This window comes from Parambassis ranga, chromosome 15, assembly GCF_900634625.1.
Source record: "Parambassis ranga chromosome 15, fParRan2.1, whole genome shotgun sequence".
NCBI classification, from domain to species: domain Eukaryota; kingdom Metazoa; phylum Chordata; class Actinopteri; family Ambassidae; genus Parambassis; species Parambassis ranga.
Window position 1 is genome coordinate 15,299,529 of NC_041035.1, and position 18,572 is coordinate 15,318,100.

Here is an 18,572-nt window from a genome sequence, read left to right on the forward strand (position 1 = left end):
AACAACCATGACATCCCGGTCCATTTCAAACCTATGACAACACTGAGACAGAGACTGGTTCACCCGAAGGATAAGATTCCCAGGGAGAAACACAGTAATGTGATATATGCAGTCCAGTGCAGTGAGGAATGCTCTGATCTGTACATTGGAGAAACTAAACAACCACTCCACAGAAGAATGGCTCAGCACAGGAGAGCCACCACCTCAGGACAAGACTCAGCTGTTCACCTCCACCTCAAAGACAAAGGACACTCCTTTGAGGACAACAACGTTCACATTTTAGACAGGGAGGAAAGGTGGTATGAAAGAGGAGTCAAGGAAGCCATCTATGTTAAGCTGGAAAAACCTTCCCTTAACAGAGGTGGTGGCCTCAGACATCATCTTTCTACCACATACAATGCAGTGATTCCATCCATTCCCAGGAAGTTTGCACATACTCACAGTAAGAACAAAGGGCTGTCAATCAGTCCCCCTCCGGCAGTTTCATAGTCGTTAGCCAGTCGTTAGACACACCTGGCCCAGTCAGCCAGAACATCACAGGTAAGTATGGAAACATTTAGTGCTATTGTTTGTAAGTTTTTTTAAGTTTTACCCAGACCCACCCACATAGGTCTGTAACCACATATAAACCATGTTTCCCCACCAAACAGTTAGAACTGATGAAGCTGCTTGGATGAGCAGCGAAACGTCTTCTAGAAAACTCTACAAGTCCAGACGCCTTGCTTCAATCTTCTCTACGTATGATGACCTGGATGACTGAGAATCTTCATCAACATACTGGTTAGTATGGTTAGGGGGAGGGGGAGGAGGTACATTGTTATTATAGACAGGTGTTAATGGTGCATCACAGGAGGGGTGAGAGGTCAGGGAGTGGACTATCAAACCTGTCAAACCTGTTGAAAAACTGGTTCAGCTGGTTGGCCTCCTGCAGATCTCCATCCATCAGCTGGTCAGAGATCCTATTGTGGCCGGTGATGGTTCGCATGCCACTCATACCTCCCTCAAGTTGTTTCGGGTAAGTTGGCTCTCCAGCTTCCTCCTGTAGCTCTCCTTGCCCTCTCCAATCTTTGAGGTGGACTAGGCTATGGTCTGATCTGCCCAAGGGAGGGAGAGCTATGGAGCTGTATGCCTCTTTAACATTAGCATACAGTAAATCTAGAGTTTTATTTTCTCTTGTTTTACAGTCCACAAACTGCTTGAAAGTGGTAGACTCACGGTAGAGTCCGGTATGTTTTCGTGCAGCCACGTCTCTGTAAAGCACATTACAGACGCCTCACGAAACACACACTCGCTCTTTGTGAGAGATGTTAACTCTTCCCTCTTATTACCCAGTGATCTAACATTACCCATGACGATAGAAGGAAGATACGGCTTGTATCTCAGCTGTCTTCTTTTGCCCCCTCTGCTTCCGCGTTAATAAAGGTCCTTCTACAGTTAATAATAATTATACTAACCATACTGAAATACATATCATGATATAAACTTATATCATTATATTATTAGATATATTTTGGAATTTGAGAAAAACAGTTATTTCAGCTTAAGATAATATGACATTTCAGTCGTTCTGCTAAAATCACATCTTATCACTGCACTTAGAAAGACACCATTAATTCATGCTGCGGATTCAGTCTGAACTTTCACTTCTTTAAATCATCTCCTATATATTCATGAGTGTTGTGCAGTAAAGCCTTTGTCAGTGGCCACTGTCTCTGGTTCATGTTTGGGGATCTGCCTCCTTCTCCTCCCTCTGTTTACTCTGCAGCTCGAGGTCTTTGGGCTCTGCTGCTTTATTTTTATGTTTGTGTAAATTAGTTGTGTTTCCAGTGGCAGGTCGCTTTCCTGCACACCTCACAAGTAGCAGTTTCTCCTTCTACGTCTGCCGCTGTGAAACCCCAAACAGCGCTCCTCTTCCTCTCTGCGCTCTCCAGGACGCTAGCTGTACTTTACAGCCAATCAGGAGCTACGTCTGTACGTCTGCGCTGTTTGCACCGCGAGTAAATACGAGTAAAGTTGCAGAAGGTATATCGAGTAAATACTGATCCTAACGTTGGTATCGATACTATCGATATTTGGATCGATTCCCCCACCCCTACAGACTACAGACTGGTTTGGCAACATTGTATAGGAACCGGTTCACCTGTCACACCCTCACAGAGCTGCATATTAATCGGCTCTGTCTGTGGTTCTTCACCGAGCAGAGGTTTGCACGCACTGATAAACTCGTTCGTTTTGGGGTTTTTTTAGTGAAGAACCGCGTTTATCCTTTCACGCTTGTGGTTTGCTGAGCTAACCAGTCATTAGGAGGTGATGAGCAGGGGCCTGCTTCTCTTGAATGCCCAGCTAAGGTTACTGACAGGGCACGCCGCCTAACAGCACCAAGAGACTCTGCGTTCAGCCCGTGAACTCTCTGACAGCAGCCCCAGAGAAGCCAGACTCTCCGCCGCAGCTGCTGGTTTTGGGGCGAGACTTCATGTTAGCTCCCTGCGAGTTGAATTCAGTATAAGCAGACAGTAAGACACTATCCGTAAAATTCACACCTCCAGCCTGTCTGTGCGATGGGTCTGCTGTCACTGGGGTCTCCACTGAACTGGGAAGAAACCAAGAAGTATGCTGACTACATCAGGAAGCATGGCATCATTCAGTTTGTCAACATCTACAACAAGGCGAAGGACCGGCAGAAAGATGTGTTGAAGTGGGGCGATGAGGTAAGAAAGTGACATTATAGCTGCTTTAAAATGCTGTGTGTTAATGCACTGGACCTGTCAGTCATGAATAGGGGTGTGTAATGCAATAGTGGTCCTTTATTGACACAGGAAGCTAATATATTGATTGTACCCTGGCTGCTGAACACAGACATTTCACTTTTAATACAGTGTACCGAGGCCGGTTCTAGGCATGGGCAAGAAGGGGCAGTGCCCCCTCAAATAAATGTCTTGCCCCCTCAAATCAAATTTGTAGAAGTTGAGAAAGCACATGTAATATACTCACAAAATGAATATATTACGCGTTGACAAAATGATCATCGGTAGCGGAAAAATCCGACAAGAAGGGGCACTTTTTATTAGCGTCTGTCCGTCCGCTGTGTGTATTCACAGGCTGCAGCGCACGGACACACACACACACACACTAAGTAAACATCCAATCAGCGTCCGTATGCAAATGAGTCAACGCGTAGTCTAAAGCTTCATTCCATACTCCGCGAGACAAAGAGCGGAGAACGCGCTCCACGGGTGGTAAGAGATACAAAAAAAGGTATTTTCCGCACTGAGGTACCATACTCCGCGAGACGTGTGTGTGCAAAACTCCTCATACGGCCCGCCCACTAAACTATAAGGAAAGACTTTACTGAGTTTTTAACACACCACAAGGACTTGTGCCATGGCAAGAGGGCATTATACAGAGAGGGTGCCTGCAACAGCGTGAGATGTCCGGCGATGAGTTGTGAAAATGCGACATTAAAAGTAACAATAGCAAAGATTCAGTGTTTGTGCCTTTATGACCACATTTGCACATCTACTGTGTTCCAATGTGCCTGCGATACTTCAAACTGTCCGGTGATGAGCTGTGAAGATGCGACATTAAAAGTAACAATAGCAAAGATATACAGACATTGTTAACGAGCCTATTATGCCCGGGTATGTAGGAGTATATAGAATGGTAATAACAGTCACCATCTGGTATGTGTGAATGGCTGTCTGGAGTTATTGGTGACAAATCACCCTGACTTGCCTTTCTTTCTTTTATTGCTCATCAACAAAATGACGTCAGTTTTTGTCTCTGACCGCCCGCTGTCCCGCACTCTTGTGCACAGGGTCCGGGCCGAAGTCTTTCAAGGCTGTGCGGCAACCATGCTGTGATTGGTCGGAATTTATTGTGGGCGTGATGAAAGTGGAGAAGCGCAAGAGCCTCTCCAGGTATATAGGTAGGTGTATAAACAGCACTGATCCAACAGATTTAGATAAGACCATACCGGTTTTGCATGATGAGCAATAAAAGAAAGAAAGAAAGGCAAGTCAGGGTGATTTGTCACCAATAACTCCAGACAGCCATTCACACATACCAGATGGTTATTACCATTCTATATACTCCTACATACCATGAACATGCTCAAAAACTCACCAAACTTAGCACAAAATTGTCCCCCGACAAAAATCGAAACTTGCCACTGTTGCCATTGGCGAGCGCCCCCTAACGTGTGAAAATATTCACCGCAAGTGCTACAGACTTCAGACTCGGTATACTGATGTATTGCCTTCGTGACATGAAAAAAAGCCTCTTGGATGAAAATTCCACAACGTACAGGAAGTCCGCAATTTTGAAAAAACCACGCCATGTTCCAATTTGCACTCCCCGCGGTTTTGTGACCCCCCCAGTGGACTTGCTCCATTGGCCTGAAAATTGGTGCACTTCCCCTAGGGGTCAAGGACCGACAGTTATCAAAACCGCAGCACTTCGTCATACGGTCTGGCTGTGGTGCCACCACGAAGTTGACCCTTCGCCAACACACAGGAAATGGATGTTTTTGTGGCTGTACCTCCCACATACTTCATCCAATGTGGATGAAAAAAATCAGGCATGCTGAGCCTGTCATTCTGAATAGATTGATATAATTATATGCACATGCGGGCGTGGCCACATGGCTCGCCAGCGCCCCCTACTTTGACATGTGGGCTGCTCTTTCACCTACACACACGACAATTGGTACACATATGTAACACCTGTAGCCGTGAAAAAAAGTCTCTTGGAGGTATCCTCTAAAAAGCACAGGAAGTCCGCCATTTTGGAAAAACCACGCCATTTTGCATTTTTTTCTCCCCACACTTTTATGAACACCTCCTGCTGGATTTGTCCAATCCATCTGAAACTTGATCTGGTTACTCTTTAAGCATTAGGGACCAAAAGTTATCAAAAACGCAGTACTTCGTCACATGGTCTGGCTGTGGTGCCACCACGAAGTTGACCCTTAGCCCAAGCACAGGAAATAGATGTATTTTTGCCTGTATCTCCCACATACTTCATCCAGTGTGGATGAAACTTTACAGTCATGCTGAACATCGGACACTGCACAGATTGACATGCTGATATGCTACAGTCACTGCGCCACCTACTGGCCAGAGGACCTGTCCTTTGTACATAAGTGTTTTGCTGTGCTCTTCTGCAATGCAGACCACAGCTCGTGCCAGTACAGCTGGGAGAGAGGTCGTGGCACGATAGGAGAAGTGGCGGCTGCTGGTCCCACGGACCGGAAGGGCCCGTCATCGCTGCTTGCAGCTTTAATTATTTATTACTTCTTTCATCCATGTTGGATTTCTAGTTATTTTACCTCAAAACTTCACTGTACTACAGCTCGAACAAAGTGTTTTGATTTCAAACCATGTGGAATGCTGTTGTTATAGATTTAATCCCCCTTTCAGACAGGGGATTACAGGGTAGCAGAGTCAAAGTCAAGGAAACATGACTGATGAATTGGAATTGATGTGATGGTGTCCCGGTCTGATCTTAAAAAACCTCTGCTTTGTGCTGCTAGTCTAGCATACTTTTGAACATGGGTTGATGATGTGCTGTTTGCTTTCAGATTGAGTACATGCTGGTGGAACTGGACGACAAGGAAGAGAAGGTTCGACTCGTCCTGAATGGTGGAGATGTGTTGGAAACTCTCCAAGAGCAGGGTGAAAACACAAACCCCAAGTGAGTAATTATTAACCCCCACATATCTGTGAATATGGCACAGATATTAAAATATATATATTACACCTCATGGGTTTAATGACTGAAGGCCGGATTGTATTACTGACAGTTTGACTTGGCTTATGGCTTTGTCATTGATCCTTTTCTCCAGGTTTAAGTTTTTTTGTTAGAGCCGCACATAAATCAGACTCCACAGGAATCTTGATAAATGATAGCGCTGCTATTTGTCCGTCTTGGATCGCTTCCAGCAGAGTGATTGAAATAAACACTGGTTTAATATATCTTAAAGACAGGTGTGCGCTTTGATTTGTGTTTGCTTTATAATCACAAAAGCCACTAACACTCTGCTTTTGGCTGGAACCTACAAAGCCCTGTCGTACACATCGCACGGTGATGCTTCTTTTGCAGTCTTTGCAGTCCTGTCTTGTAAAGGGTAACTGAGAGGGGCTACAGAGGTTACAGAGCTGCTCATTTTATTGGTCAACAGTCACTATAATATGCAATAACAATGACAACATAGCTCATGATCCAATAGCCCCTCAGGTTCCAGACTTTAGTCTTTCTGCTTGAACAATGATGATTTCAAACTTTACGTGCCTAATAGTTCATAGTTTATAGTTGCACCTCCAAGAGGATAACATATTTTTAAAAAAGTTTAAGCTTGATTTTTTTTTTGTGAAATCTGTAACGAAGAGAGTGAACTTAGAAATCCACATTTTCTTTAGGAAAAGATTCTACAAAAGGTCACCACAGGTTGAGAATGCCGTCATGAACTGCAGTAACATTTCTGTAAAGAGAACGAATTCTCTGCAGGCGCTGTAAATGTGTTTGTAGAGGCTCATGACTGTTATGCTTGCTCGCTGCCAATGACGTCGGTCTAAATCTGTGTAGCCAACTTGACCCAGGGGAAATACCAGTGGCAGTGAGAATAGTAGAGCCGATGCATTCCTCATTACTGCCCCTCTGTTGCACACACCAAAGAGCACGCTCTATCACACAAATACGTTGCGTTGGTTGGCCCTGCCAGGATTATGGCTGATATATGATAAAGAGACTGCAGCCGGTTTGTTCAATCAAAAAGGTCATCACGATAATGAGACCAGGGCCTTTGTTGTTGCTGACCTAGTATAAAGTTTACAATAATATTTTTTTGCAGTCACCCCACTCTCTGGAGACCAGAGTATAGCAGCTACATGATTGAGGGGACTCCAGGGCAGCCGTACGGTGGGACCATGTCGGAGTTCAACACGGTGGAGGGAAACATGAGGAAGAGACGACGAGAGGCATCGTCTGTCCTGAACCAGAATGAAACTCTGTGCACCATCACCTCTTTTCCAAGGTACTTTGCTTCTAATCAGTGAAATCTTTAAATGTCTTTAATGGTTCTTAATGGAGTCTCAGCAATTTTCTCTTTTTTTTAACCACACTTGCAGTTTTTATAACCTGATTCATAATATTTTTGGTTTATTTTTTATAAATTGTTTAGGTTAGGTTGTCCAGGTTTCACCAAACCAGAGTGTCGGCCGACTCCTGTTGAAAAAGGAGTGTCAAAGTCACTGTTTTTTCCAGATGAAGCCATCAACAGACACCCAAGATTCAGGTAGGCATCATGATTAAAACATCCTGATGTTTTGCATCAGGAAAAAGTTCACATGATTTTCAGTTGTTACCACAGACAGAATCCTGCCTCAGGCATGTTTGCATGTTCCTCTGACTGTATGAATGTTTTCCTCTAATCAAGTCTGTGCTTTGTGGACGTGTGCGTCTGTTCATGTTTGTTTTTCAGCAATCTTACCAGAAATATACGACAAAGAAGAGGAGAGAAAGTCGTAATCAATGTGCCAAGTAAGTTTGATAATACCAGTTGTGCAGACTACTTAAGTACACAAACCATTTAAAGATTTCATTGCCACGCAATTATATGAACTATTATGACCATCTTCTTTTCTCTGCCTCAGTCTTCAAAGATAAGTGCACTCCATCTCCATTTGTGGAGGAGTTTCCTGAGGACGATGGCGAAGCAGCGAGGGCGGTTCTGCCCGACCATATCTACATGGATGCTATGGGCTTCGGTGCGGGCAACTGCTGTCTGCAGGTACCGCATCTCAGTTTGTTGTTCTCTATAACCGGTATAAATGAGAGGATGTAACTGGGATTGTTTATTGTGACTCCAACTCCACATTCCTAGTGAGTGATCTATAAATGTACTTCAGACTCTTTTATGATGCTTTTGTAGGTAACAGTCCAGGCTTGCAGCATTGATGAGGCAAGATATCTTTATGACCAACTAGCAACATTCTGCCCCATCGTGGTGAGTAGAAAAATAAAACATTTGCTTTCTTGTCTTATATCAGGAGTTTTAACTGACCCAAACAGGACTTATATGTACAGTGGCTTGCAAAAGTATTCATACCCCTTGAACTTTTCCACATTTTCTCACATTATGACCACAAACATAAATATATTTTATTGGAATGTTATGTGAAAGACACAAAGTGGCATACATGAGTTTAATTTTTTTTTACAATTAAAAAAACTGAAAACTGTAGTGTGCAAAAGTATTCAGCCCCCCTGAGGCAATACGTTGTGGAACCCCCTTTTGCTGCAATTATAGCTGCAAGTCTTTTGGGGTATGTCTCTACCAGCTTTGCACATCTACAGACTGAAATCTTTGCCCATTCTTTGTTGCAAAACAATTCAAACTGAGTCAAATTAGATGGAGAACGTTTCTGAACAGCAGTTTTCAGATCTTGCCACAGATTCTATTGTATTTAGGTCTGGACTTTGACTGGGCCATTCCAACACATTAATATGTTTCATTTTAAACCATTCCACTGTAGCTTTGGCTTTATGTTTAGGGTTGTTGTGCTCTTGGAAGGTGAATCTCCGCCCCAGTATCAAGTGTTTTGCAGACTCCAACAGGTTTTCCTCCAAGATTGCCCTGTATTTGGCTCCATCCATCTTCCCATCAACTCTGACCTGCTTCCCTGCCCCTGCTGAAGAGCAGCCCCAGAGCATGATACTGCCACCCCCATGTTTGACAGTGGGTATGGTGTGTTCAGAGTGATGTGCAGTGTTAGGTTTGCGCCACATTTAGCGTTTTGCATTTAGGCCAAAAAGTTCAATTTTAGTCTCATCTGACCAGAGCACCTTCTTCCACATGATTGCTAGGTCACTCAGATGGCTTATTATGGTTTACTTTAACAATGGCTTTCTTAATGCCATTCTTCCATAAAGTCCAGGTTTGTGCAGTGCATGACTGATTGTTGTCCCATGGACAGATTCCGCCCCCTTAGCTGTAGATCTCTGCAGTTCATCCAGAGTAACCATGGGCCTCTTGGCTGCGTCTCTGATCAGTGCTCTCCTTGTTTGGCCTGTTAGTTTAGGTGGATGACCCTGTCTCAGTAGGTTTGCAGTTGTGCCATACTCCTTCCATTCGCCGATGATGGACTGAACAGTGGTCTGTGAGATGTTCAAAGCTTGGGAAATATTTGTATAGCCTGACCCTGCTTTAAATTTCACCACAACTTTATTCCTGACCTGTCTGGTGTGTTGCTTGCACTTCATGATGCTGTTTGCACCCCAATATTCTCTCAACAAACCACAGAGGCCGTCACAGAACAGCTGTATTTGGAGGGAGATTAAATTACACACAGGTGGACTCTATCTAGTCATTAGGTCAACATTCGATCAGTCAGAAATCATCAGGCAACTTCTGAAGGCAATTGGATGCACTCAGAGAAAAGGGGCTGAATACTTTTGCACACTGCACCTTTCAGTTTTTTATTTGTTAAAAAAAAATTAACTCATGTTTAACTTTATTTCTATGTCACAACTGTATGCCACTTTGTGTTGGTCTTTCACATAACATTCCAATAAAATATATTTACTTTTGTGGGAATAATGTGAGAAAATGTGGAAAAGTTCAAGGGGTATGAATACTTTTGCAACTGTAACTTGTCCACATTAACATAATTAATATAATTACTGATTAGATCCATTTAATATGCATTTGTGCTTTCCATATATATAGGAATCTGAATGTGATTTAATCATTTTATGGTAGTGGGAACATACTTTTTTTGTTATTTGTTTGTTGCACATATATTTTCATCAAACACACTAAAATGCTAGTTTTCGCTCTTTGCAGATGGCACTGAGTGCAGCCTCGCCCTTCTACAGAGGCTACGTATCGGATATTGATTGCCGCTGGGGTGTTAACTCCGCTTCTGTGGATGACAGGACACAGGAAGAACGAGGTCTGAAGGTGAGCATGAGATGTTGGGAGACTTTCAGGATGTGATGCAGCTTTTGCTAAATAATACACCTGATTGTTTTACTTGAACACTTGGACTCTTCAGAAATAAATGTGATGGTGCTTGGTTTTATCAGGATGATATTGAGTTCACCTTCTACTATCCAAAAAAAGAACATTGTACTTGTTTTGTCATTTTAAAACTCCACATAATGAAACGCCTTATTGTGAGGACTGAGTGAATGAGGAAATAATATACCATGTATCATGGCTAGCTAAGCTTACCCATAAACCATTTATATATGTAGCTGTACTGGGCCCAGATCAAGGCTGCTACAGTGAGTGAATCAGCTGCAGCATCTCATGTGTCTGAGGATGCCAGATGAACAGAAAGGTACTGGGTACAATATTAAAATATATATTTAAATATATACTGTACAGCTTTAAGATAACTACATGCCAAACATGATTGAAGTGTGTGTTTTGAGTATAATGTATAAAACCTGTTTCTCTGCAGCCACTGAAAAACAACAAATACAGGATCTTCAAGTCAAGATATGACTCGATCGACAGCTACCTGTCTAGCTGTGGTGAGAAGTACAATGACATTGATTTGACGATAGATGAGGATATCTACAAGCAGCTGCTCGCAGCAGGTACTGATACCTGACACACAAACGTGCTACTTTCAAGTAAAAACACATCTATAGACACTTCTGTAGTAATAAGATGAAATTCTTTATTGACAGGAATCGACAAGCTTCTGGCCCAGCACATAGCGCACTTGTTCATCCGAGACCCGCTCTCTGTCTTCGAGGAAAAAATACATATTGATGACGAAAACGACTCTGATCACTTTGAGGTCAGGATTACTTCATGAATTCATGCATAGTAGAATAAAGACAATACAGGTGTGACCTCAGTGAATTTAACTTTTCATTCTAACAACTTGCAGAACCTCCAGTCAACCAACTGGCAGACAATGAGGTTTAAACCTCCTCCTCCAAACTCTGACATCGGCTGGAGGGTGGAGTTCCGCCCCATGGAGGTACGAATAAAACATCTAGTCTAGGTTTTATGTTCACTGATGTTTGTTTAGCGAGTTAACGTTGTGTTTTTGCTTTTCAGGTGCAGCTAACTGACTTTGAAAACGCTGCATACGCGGTCTTTGTTGTCCTGCTCACCAGAGTGATCCTGTCCTACAAGCTGGACTTCCTAATCCCATTGTTGAAGGTGAGAACAGAGCCAGACTGTTATAGAAGCACAAAGACGGAGCAGATGTTTCAAGTAGATTAAAAAAAAAAATGTCCTTAAAAATGTCTTTTTATTAGGTTGATGAAAACATGAAGGTGGCACAGAAGAGAAATGCTGTCCAGGAGGGCATGTTTTACTTCCGAAAGGACATCTTTAAAGGCAAGTAAAACAGAAATACCATCTTGAAGTGGAAGCTTAGGGTGAATGCTTTAAGACCTTTGTTTTGTCCACCAACAGGCTGCAACCCGGTACTCGATGGCACTGCTTCTGCTCAAAACGGCTTGGAGACTGAAGACACTAATGAGGAGTACACACTGATGAGCATTGACACAATCATCAATGGAAAGGTTAGACATTTAGGAGTAGCTGCATCTTTGTTCTGCTGTCTGCTGCAGTCAGAGGTTCAGCTGGAGCTTGTAGCTCTTTCTAGGAATACGTTGTCATGTTGTTGTTAGCCATTTAACATCTATTCTTACATTTTTTTTAATCACCAGGAGGGAGTGTTTCAAGGGCTCATCCCAATCCTTAACTGCTATCTGGAGAACATGGAAGTGGATGTGGACACCAGGTGCACCATCTTAAATTATCTGAAGCTCATCAAGAAACGTGCTTCAGGTAAATGTAACAAAACATCCTGAACAGCCAAATGCACAGTTTCCTTCTTTTTTTAAACACCACGTCCTTCTCTTGCTGCTCTGGGAACAGGTGAGCTGATGACCATGGCCAAATGGATGAGGGAGTTTGTGGCCAAGCACCCGCAGTACAAGCAGGACAGCGTCATTTCCGACAAGATCAATTACGACCTGCTGAAGAAATGCAACAGCATTGCTAAAGGTGAAGAGCAGTGCCCTGAGCTAATTGGAAACCCGATCAACAGATTCAAGTGAGAAACGCTTGTAGAATGTGCATCATTATCGCCGATAAACATGCATGTAAAGAGAGACCAAATGTATGGCTCGCAACGAAAGAGGTCCAATTATAAGAGAATGCAAAGCAGCATGTGTGTGTTGCAAACAAACACACCTGCATCCAATATGTGTATATATGCTGTATCAGATTTTTATGATTACAAAGTTATTTTAATAGGATTAAGACATGCAAAGAGTTGTGTAATAGAAAAGCAGATGTGTATTTATTTTTGTGTGGAAATTAAGCATATCTGTGTGAGAATGTAAATGTAGCAAAGGGTTGTACAGTAGTCTGCTTTTAATCATGTGTTCTGTAAATACTGTACTTCTGCTCTTTCAAACATTAACATTGTCTTTTCTGGATGTAAGCTCTTCTACATGTTTTGGTTGGGATTCTTTTTTGTTTCTTTTCTTTTTGTTTTTTTGCATTTAAAAAAAAGTTTGCTCTTCTGACCTTGTAGTGGGACCTTGAAATCAGTGTTGCATTCAAGAGGAAATGGTGAACCATTGTTTGCAATGTGATGCTATTTCAAAATAAATCTCTACAACAGTAAGACCGTTTTTATCTGGTTAGTTTGTCACAAAAAATCTTCATTTAGTCTCTTAGCTCCGCAGAAGAGCTCCAGAGTCAGATCTGCTTGAAGAAGCTGGTTTTTAAACAGTATAGAGATTTATTTTAAATGTTTTACACACCCTTGGTGAAGGGGTCCACATGAACAGTGACATCCTCGCTGTGGTGACCACTAAGCTCCTTCATCTTAGGAAAGAAGCAGCAGTCTTAGCAACCAAATGAGGCGAACAGGTTGGGTGTTTGAAGAGTTCAAATCCATATTTGTGTATGGCAGCTGTCATCACTGTGGGCTTACAAAATATATATATATATACATTTTCAAGTCAAAAAAACTTCTAAATAGATGGCAGGAAACAAATAAAAAATATATTCTGCATTTCAACAGGCTTCTTTTGTGTTTAACAGTAACACTCACACATGTCCACCCACAAGATGGTGGTATTGACCCACAGCTTCACACTGAGCTGCAGTGACAGATGAGAGCATTACCTCAGTGTGACCTTTTGGGTAAGGATAATGATTATGTCTGCTGCAGGCCTGCCTTTTGCTACAAAAGAAGTGGCAGCACAGACAAATGGATGGTTCTTATTAAACTAAAAAAAATGACAAAAAATAAGTGGTTAGACTTCATCAAAGAGAAAATGACAGAGAGGGGTATGTGGAGCTGACATGAGTAAAATGTAAGGTCAGACCAGAGAAGAGCCTGCGGTGTGTGTACTTAATCTCATTAATGGTTGAACAGTGATCAGTCAAAAGCACTGATGAACATGTTCATTAGCAGATATATCACAACAGACCACTATGAGGACAAGTGAATGCTGCTTCTAATAAGACAGTCTCTAGTGGCCACCACTGGTACTGCAGCTACGTTATGAGTTGGCACTGATTGTGTCTCATTGAACTTGACACATGAGTGGTAGATACTTAAAGCTGCAATAATCAATATATTTAACACATAACATCCATCCATCCATCCATCTTCAACCGCTTATCCGGGGCCGGGTCGCGGGGGTAGGAAATGATATATTTTTTGCCTGACTGGCCACTATTAAAAAAACAAGGAATGAGGCAGGACTGCTGCAATAAATATGACTTACTAGTTTCCATTAAAAATACTTCTAGTGGGCTCAATTAGCTATGTATAAAACTTTGAGTTAAACATCAAATTAACATGCATACAATAATTATTTGCTAATCTTCAGCAGTTACTATAATCTTAGTTTAGCATGCCAGCAGATTGCACATTTGACCAGTAGGTGGTGCTATAAAGGTGGTGGTTCATCCTCTGGGAAGTTTCAGCATGCACACAATGACACAAAATGACACGACAAAGTGCCTCTATTATTTTTTAAGAATCATAACTATGTGCAACAATTTAAGCTTCTTCTTTTTACAGTCAGACTGTATAAAATATACAGTAAAGTTAATCAATGACTCTCTGCTCCTCATCCTGTCTTCACACGCACGCCTCGTGTCAGGAGCCACAGTTTATCTGCAAGTTCAGGAGGACGCGCGGTCTTGATGTCATCTCTGAGTGTGTGTCGTGTGGTTGTAACACACCAGGTCACCTCATGGCTGTAAACCTCCTGCGGGGCAACGGGCCGCTCTGCCTGTTCCTCCCACTCTTTTCCACTGAGCGACAAGGCTGCACATTGTGCTCAGACCGGCCAGCCAGCCAGCCAAGGTTACACAGCCGCTTCTCTCACCCCGCCTCAGAAATAAGGTAGGCAGTCCGCGACACACACACACACACACACACTCACACACTCTCTCTCTCTCTCTTACACACACACACACAGCTGCATCTCTTCACCTTCCTTCAGTTTCCACCGCGCGGACGGACGCCTGGCTTTATGGTAAGGCTTTGTATCATCGGCGTGTTGCAGCGCGCATGGCGTCTGCAGGCGGGTAGTTCGGGTGATGCTGAAGCGGTGACCTCCATGCTGCTGCTCCTGCTGGCAGCACGCGATGGACAGGATGCGATAAGTTGTGTTACGTTAAAGTCTCCATGTAGCCCTGTCTGGAAGTTTCCTTTATGGAAGTGGATTATTAATGATGCCATGACAACCGGCGTCATCTGCGCGCATCCCTTCATTTAAAAGCGTAAAGTGCAGTTTCGATTACACCCGATTTCGATTGATATCCTTCTGCATTCTGTTTTTAGGTGACACATGGAGACCTTTAACCATAAACTGAACACTTACTTGGAGTCATGGCTGGGCCCCAAGGGTAAGATGATACTAAATGCTTTGCTGCACTGTACAGTTAACAGAATACTGTGGATAGTGTTCAAGGTAAACATTATCTGAAACCTTTGACCCAAGTCATTACATGCTGTACTCTGCGTGGTAGATTCCGCTCTACTCTACTAACCTCTCGCAGTGTTGAGCAAAATTCCTCAGTATGCGCCCCCTTTGCCTTTCCCTTGCCTGGCTGTTACCAGTTAGCATGGACGTCACTAGGGTTGACAGATAGGGGGGGGCTAATCACCAACTTTTCTTATTCTTTCAGAAATAGTCGCGCTGTAAATGTCTCTTTTGTCCCTGCAATAGTTGTGTATCAAAAGTTGAAAAATGAAGCTGCGCTACATGAAAGAAGCGCTGTTTACTGTGAGCGTCTGAGAGCGAGCTCCCCTGTTCATCCGGAACGTCTTCGACGTAACTTCCGGGTTAGCGTAACAAAACATAGCACCGCTAATAAGTCAAATAAAAGTTTCCAGTAAGAAATAACAGTGAATAACAGTGTATAACAGGGGTATGCAGAACAATGCACCTTCCGGCTGAGATAACAGTCCGCTACGCGTCTATTATTGCGTTCAGAGCCGCTTTTCAGATGTGTAGACGACTCAGCTAGTTAGTAGAGATACTTCTCTTGTCTTCAGAAGACATCTTTGATACACCACGTCAGAGGCACAAGGCTCTACAATTGGATATTTGAGCCCCTTGTGATATCGCTCGATGGTCCGATTGGGCACTGACTTGCCCGTAGAATAATACAGCCGGTCTACATCACACAGACATGCCTGAAGTGTCCTCTTTTCGAGGAAAGAAACAGAACGTCTCTAGCTATTACTTTCCTAATGTATGAGCGACTTTGTAAGACATATGCTCTCATATCGTATACAACGTGGTCAACTCCGAAATAATCAAGATAATAATAATAAATAAAATATTGCCGCAAATTATAGGGGGGCTTTGGATTATTTTAGGGAGGCTGAAGCCCCCTAAAATAGGGCTAGCGACGTCTACGCCAGTCAGGCCACCTTATCAGCCAGCCTCCTCACCTCTGTAAATATGTCATAAACACACATGTTTTATCTTTGAATACAATGCTACAGATGAAGCTAGTTATCCTAGTTTAGCATACAGACCAGAGGTAGCATTGCTTTTCTCAAGGGTACAAAATTCTATGCTGTCATTTGAAATGGACACAAGCTAGCCAGCTATATTAGAGCTAGCTGCTTAGCTATGAAGCACTACTTAACATTCAAATTTATTTTCATTTAATTACTGATGATTAAATCAACGAGGGGCTGCGGGTGGATTATATTGCCTCTGATGGTGTGCTCCAGAAGATTGACCTGAACGTTAAATGTTACCCAAACAACAAGCCCTGGGTAACAAAGGACATCAAAGCTATCCTCAATGAGAAGAAGCGGGCTTTCAGAGGTGGCAACAGGAAGGAACTGAGGGCCATTCAGAGAGACCTGAAGGTGAAAACCAGAGAGGCTAAAGAGAACTACAGGAGGAAGCTGGAGTGGAAGCTCCAGCAGAACAACATGAGGGAGGTCTGGAGTGGCATGAGGACCATCACAGGGTTCAGACCAGCTACCAGAGGGGTCGATGGTAGTGTGGAAAGGGCCAATTAATTAAACCTGTTCTTTAACAGATTTGACACTGCGGTCCCGGTCCACGCTGAGTCTCCTGTTTTGGAACCTGCACTGCTCCCTTCCCTCCCCCCTCTTGATGCCTCCATCACCTACAATGGCCCCCCACCCCCACCTCCAATCACCTCCTCTAACGGCCCTCTTCTCTCTGTGCACTCCCCTCCTCCGCACTCTCACTCCTCCACTCTTCACACCTCTCCAGGTTAGAAGACAGCTGAGCAAACTCCCCACCAGCAAGGCTGCTGGACCGGATGGTGTTAGCCCTCGGGTCCTCAAAGACTGTGCTGACCAGCTCTGTGGAGTGCTTCACCGGGCCTTCACCATGAGCCTGAGTCTCCAGAGGGTCCCTGTGCTGTGGAAGACGTCCTGCATTGTGCCGGTGCCGAAGACACCGCGGCCCAGTGGTTCTTCGGACTACCGACCAGTTGGCACTGACGTCACACATCATGAAGACCCTGGAGAGACTCATCCTGGAACAGCTCCGGCCTACTGTTAGGCCTCACCTGGACCCTCTCCAGTTCGCCTACCAGCCCCAGCTGGGAGTTGAGGATACCATCATCTACCTGCTGAACCGTGTCTACACCCACCTGGACAAGCCAGCGAGCACTGTGAGAGTCATGTTTTTTGACTTCTCCAGTGCCTTTAACACTATCAAGCCGGCTCTCCTGGGTGAGAAACTGACAGCGATGCAGGTAGAGCCCCCCCTTGTGTCATGGATTGTGAATTATCTAACTGGTAGACCACAGTATGTGGGGATGCAGCGGTGTTTGTCTGATACAGTGGTCAGCAGCAACGGGGCCCCACAAGGGACAGTCCTCTCTCCCTTCCTCTTCACGCTCTACACCTCTGACAGCTACCAGACAGAGTCATGTCACCTTCAGAAGTTTTCTGATGACTCTGCCATAGTGGGATGTATCAGCAAAGGTGGAGAGTCTGAGTACAGGACTGTGGTGGACAGCTTTGTTACATGGTGCGAGCAGAACCATCTGCTGCTCAATGTTGCAAAGACAAGGGAGCTGGTTGTGGACCTGAGGAGGACCAAGACACTCGTGGCTCCAGTTTCCATCGGTGGGCAGAGTGTGGACATTGTGGAGGATTACAAATACCTGGGAGTGGTGTTGGACAATAAACTGGACTGGACTAAAAATACTGAAGCCCTCTACAAGAAGGGCCAGAGCCGCCTCTATTTTCTGAGGAGGCTCCGGTCCTTTAACATCTGTCGGACTATGCTGAGGATTTTTTATGAGTCTGTGGTTGCCAGTGCCATTTTGTTTGCTGTTGTGTGCTGGGGCAGCAGACTGAAAGCAGCGGACACAAACAGACTCAATAAACTGATCAGAAGGGCCGGTGATGTGGTGGGGGTGGAGCTGGATTCCCTGACAGCAGTGTCAGACAGAAGGATGCTGTCTAAGCTGCAGGGGATCCTGGAGAACAGCTTCCATCCTCTACACCAGTGGTCCCCAACCACCGGGCCGGGGACCGGTACCGGTCCGTGGGTCATTTGGTACCGGGCCGCACAGAAAGACTGAGCAAAACATATATTATTCATTACCTGAGTCTGAAAGCTGTTTCATTTTATAAATCGATCAGATTCATCCGCCTGTGCCTTTAAGCACCTGCCCAGACGCTTGCCTCGGTCACGGGATACGGCCCCAAAATTAAGCCCACAACCTAGCACAAATGAATAAAAAACAAACGTCTTTGGAGAGCTTCTTCGGAAAGGGGAAAAGGCCTAACGAGGAGACAGAAGAAGAGGAGCCTACCCCTTCAAAGAAAAAGAAACCTGCATTTAAAAGACTATATCAGGAGTCCTATTTAAAATACGGATTTATTGCAACAGGTGATTCTCACACACCAAGTCCGCTCTGAGTGATGTGTGGCGACAGACTCGCAAATGAGGCAACGAAGCCTTCAAAACTGCGAGACCGAGCACCCTGCATTAAAAGACAAGCCATGGAGTTTTTTTAAAGAAGAAAACATGAACAAGAAGGACAGAAGCAATTAATG

At 44.0% G+C, this 18,572-nt stretch overlaps 2 protein-coding genes across 2 annotated transcripts in view; both read left to right on the forward strand.

Annotated features, from left to right (window-relative positions):
- The window catches only part of klhl31 (kelch-like family member 31), a 42,975-nt gene that overhangs the window by 21,616 nt on the left and 2,787 nt on the right, over nucleotides 1–18,572 (forward strand). The window lies entirely within an intron of this gene.
- Nucleotides 2,487–12,641, forward strand: LOC114447532 (glutamate--cysteine ligase catalytic subunit-like). Its single transcript, XM_028423857.1, has 16 exons — nucleotides 2,487–2,708; nucleotides 5,579–5,691; nucleotides 6,848–7,030; nucleotides 7,178–7,291; nucleotides 7,478–7,536; nucleotides 7,650–7,786; nucleotides 7,928–8,002; nucleotides 9,842–9,958; nucleotides 10,464–10,602; nucleotides 10,696–10,808; nucleotides 10,902–10,994; nucleotides 11,075–11,179; nucleotides 11,278–11,359; nucleotides 11,438–11,547; nucleotides 11,695–11,815; nucleotides 11,906–12,641. Exons 1-16 carry the CDS (start codon nucleotides 2,559–2,561, stop codon nucleotides 12,085–12,087), a joined length of 1,893 nt encoding a protein of 630 aa, XP_028279658.1. The 5' UTR covers nucleotides 2,487–2,558; the 3' UTR covers nucleotides 12,088–12,641.

Excerpts from the sequence above, each read along its gene's own strand:
- LOC114447532 (XM_028423857.1), top strand. The coding sequence starts at position 2,559 with ATGGGTCTGCTGTCACTGGGGTCTCCACTGAACTGGGAAGAAACCAAG. Across the intron at positions 7,031-7,177 it reads ACCATCACCTCTTTTCCAAG|GTTAGGTTGTCCAGGTTTCA; the intron begins GTACTTTGCTTC and ends TAAATTGTTTAG. Across the intron at positions 7,292-7,477 it reads AACAGACACCCAAGATTCAG|CAATCTTACCAGAAATATAC; the intron begins GTAGGCATCATG and ends TTTGTTTTTCAG.